Source organism: Varanus komodoensis, unplaced genomic scaffold (assembly GCF_004798865.1).
Source record: "Varanus komodoensis strain SLA01 unplaced genomic scaffold, ASM479886v1 scaffold50, whole genome shotgun sequence".
Taxonomy (NCBI): Eukaryota; Metazoa; Chordata; class Lepidosauria; order Squamata; family Varanidae; genus Varanus; species Varanus komodoensis.
The window spans coordinates 4,515,757-4,523,660 of NW_025336088.1; the positions used below are offsets into that span (position 1 = coordinate 4,515,757).

Sequence of the window (7,904 nt, forward strand, 5' to 3'; positions counted from 1 at the left end):
TTCCAACTCTTCTCAGAATAACAGTTCAGATCAGCGAGTTTCTCTTGACATCGATCTGTGGGACAAGTTCAGTGAACTGTCTACAAAGTGCATCATCAAGACAGTAGAATTCGCTAAGCAGCTGCCGGGTTTCACCACGCTCACAATCGCTGACCAGATCACGCTTCTCAAAGCCGCCTGTCTAGACATCCTGGTGAGTTGGAATCCAGGCCAAAGTATGACAAATCAGACTGTCTTTGGAACCAGAGAACTACAGAGGCTGGAAGAGTGTTAGAATGCATGGTGCTTGCCCTCTGAGAAGTCAACGCGACCCACATTTGCACCCCCCGGTAACCCAAAGCACTCCTTTTGTAGCACTGCACAGGTAGAACATGGAAGGGAGTAGGAGCCAATGTGATGCTTGCCTCTTCCCTTCTAGATCCTGCGGATATGTACACGCTATACCCCGGATCAAGACACCATGACTTTCTCAGATGGCCTGACACTCAATCGCACGCAGATGCACAATGCAGGCTTTGGGCCCCTCACAGATCTAGTCTTTGCCTTTGCCAACCAGCTGCTGCCGCTTGAGATGGATGATGCTGAAACAGGACTCCTCAGCGCCATCTGTCTCATATGTGGAGGTGAGCTCCTAACAATACTCTTTAGTTATTTATACAGTTTTCTACATTTCTGTTTGCATGGGCCCTCAAGGAAACTGCCAGTTGTAAAAATTGGAAAAATAAATACATATAGATAGATAAACATATGTCGATTTTATAACTCCTACCCTCTGTGGCTGTATTCATAAAGATCTGCAGCAAAACCAAAATAAGCCCAGTTAAGAGGAAAAAACTGTCAGTAATAACAGCATCTTGACCTGGTATTTGAGAGCAGATAGGGAGGAACTGATGGTCTCTTCCATGTCAGACTTTATTATAGAAGCATAAACGTTATTCCTCAACAATGACCTGGTTTGCACATCATAGTAACAGATCATAGGTTATTTAACCCACAGTTTGTGGGAATGTGTGCAAGCCACTTCCACTTTCTGTAAAAAACAACCAACCAACCAACCCTCCAGTTGGTTCAGTTGGAGGCTGTGTGGTATGCAAACTTAACTGTTGAGGAGCTTGTGCGTAGGGGCTAAACAACCAGAGCGTCACTCATGTTTTGTTGTTCAGTTAACTGCTTAGCTGTGTGTCCTTTAATCAGTCCAGCAGCCTGGGGTCTCATGTCATGCTCACAACCTTCAATTGGGTCAATTGGAGATTGATTATGGAAAGCAGAAGAGCCTTATGCAGGGCATGTATTCCATGGGTTAAATAGATCACAGCTTCTTTAAATTGTTGGGGTTTTATTGCAAAGTTTCAACAAAACCGTTAAAAAACTTTATAAATTTGAGCATATTAATGTCATGTGAAAAGTGTGTGTATATGTGTGCATGTACACACACACGTACACTGAAAATGCAACTTTCTAAAAAATTATGCACAGATGTCAGCAAAGGCAGGTCAAATATCCGTTTACATATCCGTTCACAAGTGACTGGTTCAAATGTTGAAAGCACTTCAATGTATTGCATTATAGGAGGTGAACATGCATCTTTCCAGTGTTGCAATATCAGTCTTTTAGCTATCAAAAGAGTACAGAGAATCCTCCATTTATGTTGACTGCAAATTAAGTTCCCAGATCCAAAAGATCATATGGGTATCAGTGAATATTAAAGGATGTTCCAGTACAAGTTTATCCATATTATAATCTCCGCAGGGTCAATGTTGCAATTGCAAGTATTGCCATTCAGCTGTTGTAGGCAAATCCCATTCAGCATGCAAAACTTAGAATCCACCACTAGCACCCACTAACTGATCCAAGGCAAAATTGGTCAGCTGATCCAAATCTGCCAGACACTTTCTTAGCAATTTCTAAATTTGGATTTTCCCGTAAAGTCTATTCAGCATGGGAAAATGACTTGAAATGTAATCGACATAACTGTGGGAGGAATCACATCCATTTTAATGTATCAAGAACCTAATGCCATCCATTTACAGAGAGAATCCAGACAGGACAGTTCCAGAAGTGATCAAGGTGGAGAATCGAATCTAAGAGGAAAAGACCAAAATCTAGTACAGGTCAACAAACAGGCCCGATGATAGGAAGCAAGATCCAGAAAGCCAAACCCACCTTCTTTAATTGGAAGTTGCATCCTTTCAAGGACATTCATGGTGGGTCCAGGTTCTCGCATCATGCTCTAAACCTTTGACTGGGTAAATCAGATGCTGCTTATATAAAGTGAAAGTAGCGCATGCAGGGTGCGCATTCCAGCAAATCATGAATTAAGGAACCCACAATTTGCCTCTCTGACATATAAATTGCCCTATTGTTTAGTGGTTTGGTTTTTCTAAGTGCCCCATGAAATGAACTGAAACAGTTGAACCAGCATGTTTTGTTGTGGGTCAATGTTCCTTGAACTGTCACCACCTACATATTTTAAACCTTTTCTCTGCAAACTTATAAGTTAAAAACATTTTTGCTTGCTTGTTCCCTAGATCCACATATAATTCATTCAGTCTGCAACCTCCATCTTGCGAATGAGTTTAAACTGCAGGTTCCATGGCCATAACATCTGGCCTAACTGTTACGCTTTTCTGTCTCTTCCCCAGTCCCTTGCTTTTCATACTTGTTGTGAAGAATTCTAGAGCACTTGAAAAACTTGTGTACTCTCTTGTGGCAGTTTGGTTGATCCTGATGTCAGTAGTGCTCAGCTGCAGATTGTAGATTGTTGTTTTTCATATGGTCTGGCATTGCTATCTTTTTTTAATGCGTGTTCCTTGATGCTAGAGAAGAAAAGGATCAGGAATGCCTCTTTGAGTGTGCTGCATCCTTGTTCAACAGCACCACCAAGTGGCAGGACAGAAAGTTTGTGCGTTTCAAAGCTTTTAATTGGATGAGAGTCTGCAGGCTTGTGCAGACGGTGGGTGGCTGGGATCCGAAATAACTTCAAGTAGTACTATTTCCAACTAAATGTTCAGAAGAACATGGATCTCCAGATCAGTGAAAATATTTTCCCATCGTATACTAAGAATTTACTTTCACTTTATAGGAAAATGTGTGAAAAACATAGGGCCAATTGCCGCAGGTAGGTTTTAATAAGCATCCACTGCACACAGTATCTGTTTTTCTGTGTACAGAGAGTGTGTATATACAATGAAAAGCCCCTATAATTTTCCACTTCCCTAGGAGAAAACTTGGCAAAAATATACCTTTGGTGTGATTATGACATGAGGCCATTGCATGTGTGGTTTAAAAAAAAATTCCCATGCAAGTTGTTTTGGTGAAGTGGCCATAGGGTATGAAATAACCTGAACCCTATAGTAGGGCTGGATCAATCTGATTCTGAGCCAAGTCAGTTTCATAAGTTTGTTCATGATGTTTCTGCCTAAAACTTCAAGCATTGAAAAAGTACAAAAATCCTGATTTTTATGCACATATTTGGTAAAACGTTAATCTCTGAATGCACTTTATCATAAAATCCATGGTTTTTCATGTATTTTATTGTAAAATGTGCATTTTATGCATTTTGGTATGATGCTTTCGCTCTAAGAACTGTATCATAAAAAGCAGAGAAGAACAAAAGAAAAAAACCAGAGCAATTTGGTTCCCATCAGCATGTTAGTCTAGAGAGTGCAAATCGCTTTAAAATGTGGATTCAGAAAATCCTCAGAATGCCTAAAATAGGCAAACTCAGTTGTGCAACTAAAACTACAAAAAGCAGATGAAAAATACAGCCAAGCAGTCCTGAAAACCCAGAACTTTCCAGCAACAAAGATGTGCTTCACATTTGCATGAGTGTATCAACTGCATGGTTTCTTGTCCTTCCCTTTGCCCAAATTCTGACCACAGAGGTGTGGTCCTGGCCCCTTTGCTGCGGAACCGAAGTTTCTTTGTGGCTTGGCTTTCCCAGCAGGGGAAGCCCCTCCTGCAGCAAAGCTCATCCAGACACCCCCCAATTGCTCCTCCAGTTGGTTGAGATGGAGCCTAGTTTGATTGTGCTCTGTTTTTGCATGCCCAGCCTCTGACGGGGACAGGAGGTAGGGCACGGAGGAGAAGCACAGAGGATGCAGCCACTTTGTACACCCTGCATCCCTCCATCCTTACAAGGAGATGTGGGGACAGGAAAGCAGAGCACCTGAGTCCCCTTTGCTTCTATGACCAGGCGCTCTGCATTCTCGCCTTGCACCTATGAACATAAACTTGGAAGGCAGTGCAGTATAAATCAAGCGTAAAGTATTATAGTGCAACACCAGCATTATAGTGCAACACCCTAGTACCACTGGCATCGTACTAGAGTTACACTTGTACACTTGTAATTTACATTAGTGCTCACACCCCACTGGATACAGTCCACAGTAGTTCTGACTGACAGTCTCGTAGCATGTAGGATCACAGCCTTTTCACAGCAAGGAGGTCGAAAAACCTGCAACCATTCAATTTCTGCTAGTTCTACATCTGTTTAAAACCACTGTACATCTTTCTGATGTTCTGCAAAGTGGGATGGGACATGTTGAGTAGTCCCCCATAGAGTCTTGGAAGTGACAGTGGAGGGCACATATCTATTTGCTTTGATCATCTATACCTCACACTGTCTCAGAAGAGACACTCAAGGCAGTTCACAGCATTCACCAAATTCAAAGGAGTCCCCTTGATGCAAGCCCTGTTTGAAAGTTATACCCAGGATCCAGAGGCTTCCCTGCTCTATAGGTCTCCCTGTCCTAAGGCTAGCAGAATACATTCAATAAAAATTGCAAAATGTTTCTGTGGATGGCTATAGTGTACAGTGCGTGGATAGATTTTCATGTTAATCCACATAGAAGTTTTTGTTACTGGACACAGTAAAATTGGAATGAAGAAATGTGCTAATAAGCACAGCATTTGTACTGTTTTGCCTTTAAGCCACTTTGTGCTTTTCTGATTGCCCACCTTCTCTCCAGATCGACAGGACCTGGAACAGCCAGACCGAGTGGATAAGTTGCAGGAGCCGCTCCTGGAGGCCCTGAAAGTCTATGTAAGGAAGAGGCGGCCTAGCAAACCCCATATGTTCCCTAAAATGCTGATGAAGATCACAGACCTGCGAAGCATCAGCGCAAAGGGTAAGGGCTGAGCCTCTGCTCTGGATTCTGTAGAGTCTCTTCTAGTCCCTTTAAACTGGTCTGTAACCCTAACCCTACCCCTAAGATCTGGGAAAGACACAGAGGAACTAAAGCTTATACCTCACATGTCACCATTTTGAGGCATAGACATAAAGATGCAACATTGTAAATGCAAATAACAGGCATTTGAAAATATGTTATCACACAGGGACCCTTGCCGGAGATTTTTAGGGTTCCCCAGTGAGCTTATATTGGAAGGCAAAAAGGCTACCCCGAAGGAAACTCTGCTGGGAGGGTAGCAGACAGCTTGCCTGAGGCTCGGCAGGGTGGTGCTCGGGTTCCATGTTGTGTAAGTTACCTGTCTTCCCTTCTGCAGGTGCTGAAAGAGTGATCACCTTGAAAATGGAGATCCCCGGGTCGATGCCACCCCTTATCCAAGAGATGCTGGAGAACTCTGAAGGCATGGACACCTTGGGGGCCCCCACGGGAGCCCCGCCCCGCATAGGCAGCCTAGCCCCTCCTCCAGGCAGCTGCAGCCCCAGCCTCTCCCCCAGCTCCAACAGAAGCAGTCCTGCCACGCATTCGCCGTGACCACGCTGGCCACTGGGACAAGCGGCCGGATCCCCCCACACACTTTGGTCTCTGCACCCTGGGTATGCCTGGACAAACATCGGAGGAGCAGGGTGGGGTCAAGGGAAGCCCTGGGACAGAACGATGCTGCAAGCCGTCTTCTCCCCCACCATGCTCCACCCCGGGAGTCGTGCTTGGGCTCCAGAGAGTGGCCTCCATGTACTGCCTGTACCAGCACACTGTCTTTCATTCAGCAGTTCCAGCAAAACAGCGCCCTGCTTGCTGTGCAGGCCTCTTTTCCCACTGGGGAGCCACAGTTCATATACAGGAAGTTTTGAACTCGCAGTAGACAGATCAACAAGCAGATCTGAAGGACAGAAGCTCAAAACTAGGAGCAAGACTTTACAGATATATATATCTGTATACAGATATATATATATATATATTAAAACACAACCGATTACAAAAAAAGATCACCGTCTGTGCAGCACGCACCCCTGCTCTTCCCTTCATCCTGTCCTGCACACGTACACACTTCCACGAAGGGTTTGCCTGCTTCTTGTTGCAGTGAAAATGAAGTGGTGTTTTTTTTTTTTTCTCGGTTGAGTTTGCATTTCAAATGTTTCAGGGGAAAGGGTGTAATGTTTTCAGGGTTTTTTTTAATTGCTCAACCCCCTCTTTTTGTCCTCGATTTGACCACCCAAAGTTACCTTTCTCTCCTTCCCTGGCTCCCCTCCCCACTCTTTGTCCACTCACACATGCCTAAAAATGTCACCAGCAAATAATAAAGTAAAATTAGTTCTTCAGGTAAAAAAGAAAAAAAGTACACATAGAACAAGGAGGGAAGGATTCATTTAAGAAAGAAATATATATAAATATATATATATATAAATATATAAAATACATTTTAAAAGAAAACTTTGTAAAAGTTTGGAATTTGGAGGGTTTCTAGAAAGAGGTTGGCAAGAAGAAAACCAGAAAAAAAAAAACCAACATGATTCTTGTATGGGGTTGGTCACAATTTTCTTTTAAATGCAACATTTAGCTAGAGTTAAGCCCTTTTAATTCAGTGGCTGAGTTAGTACAAAATACTACAGCAGAATTGCTGAGAATTTGGGCATGCCAGTAATGCTAATGCATGATTGCCAATCACTCCTGTTTGACTTTTCCAAGAAGCCCGAGCATCCAAACATTAGACTCACAAGTAACCAGAAACTTACTGTGCACGAACGCTTAGCGCTCCATCTGGTCGTGGACTTCTGGGTTCTCTCACTCCTAACAATGCGTAGTTTAGAGAGAAGGCTTGAAGCTGGTTCATGGGTCCAGGCTTGGTAGTAGACGGGACTGGCATAAGCGGTCTTCCCACCTGGCATGCCCACATCTCCCCATCTCCATGGCATTGCTGCCAGGCATATGGGATCTCATCATTCTGGGCCAGCTTTTGTGGGAATTGTGCAGCTCTCACCGCTGGTGGCTGCTCTCCTGCTGCACCGAGAGAACAGCTGGCGGGGCCTCTCTGGACTGTCTGCGAAAGGCTGCAGTTGCAGGCCGTCCTGGCTGGGACAGGTGTGGGTGGCCCAATTTGCTAGTTCCCTGGGTCTGTGGCCTTTTGCAAGTTCAGCAGCCACGCACTGGTAGGCACCCTCTCTTCGGATGAAATGCTAAGCTGTTCTTTCCTGGTAAGTTTCTGGTTGTCGCAGCCGGCCCGTTGACATGTGGAGCCAAGTGGGAAGTGATTGGGGAGTGCACGCTCGGCATCCCAGCTATGTCAGAATTCTCAGACATTCTGGCTTAGCATTTTGCACAGATGAGTCAGTGAGAATTAAAGATGCTTTATGCTGGCTGGATTTGTGTCCTTGGGTTTTTGGTTGCTTTTATTGACAAGAGACCTTGTTGGATCAGTGTTGGATACAGAGCTAAAATTTTCCCTCCCTGCCTGTTTTTGTTTTGTTTTTTCTTTTGAATGGATGAAACTTTGGGAAATAAGATGGATTTGCTGGGAGAAAAGTGTTCTCTGAGCAAAAAGCTTTCAAATTTTAGCAGGGTGTGTGTCAAAAAGCAACTGCGCTGGTCCATGCTTTCACCAACAAAACACCCTCTCCTAAATCTTGGTTCTCATTTTGAAATGCGTTGAAAGACGTGACACTTGGTTTTGTAATTCAGAGAAAAGTCCCCCTCCCCGCACAGTTTTGGTCTTTTTCACAT

General features: G+C 44.0%; 1 protein-coding gene across 9 annotated transcripts in view; it reads left to right on the forward strand.

Annotated features, from left to right (window-relative positions):
- RARA (retinoic acid receptor alpha) overlaps positions 1-7,636 on the forward strand; it is a 158,894-nt gene extending 151,258 nt beyond the window's left edge. For all 9 annotated transcript variants that reach the window (XM_044447212.1, XM_044447210.1, XM_044447213.1 and 6 more), the window contains 4 exons: positions 17-193; positions 419-623; positions 4,971-5,129; positions 5,506-7,636. In XM_044447212.1, the coding sequence (XP_044303147.1) occupies positions 17-193; positions 419-623; positions 4,971-5,129; positions 5,506-5,720 (756 nt within the window). In that variant the 3' untranslated portion in view covers positions 5,721-7,636. The remainder of the gene's footprint in view (positions 1-16; positions 194-418; positions 624-4,970; positions 5,130-5,505) is intronic.
- Positions 7,637-7,904: the final 268 nt, after the last annotated feature.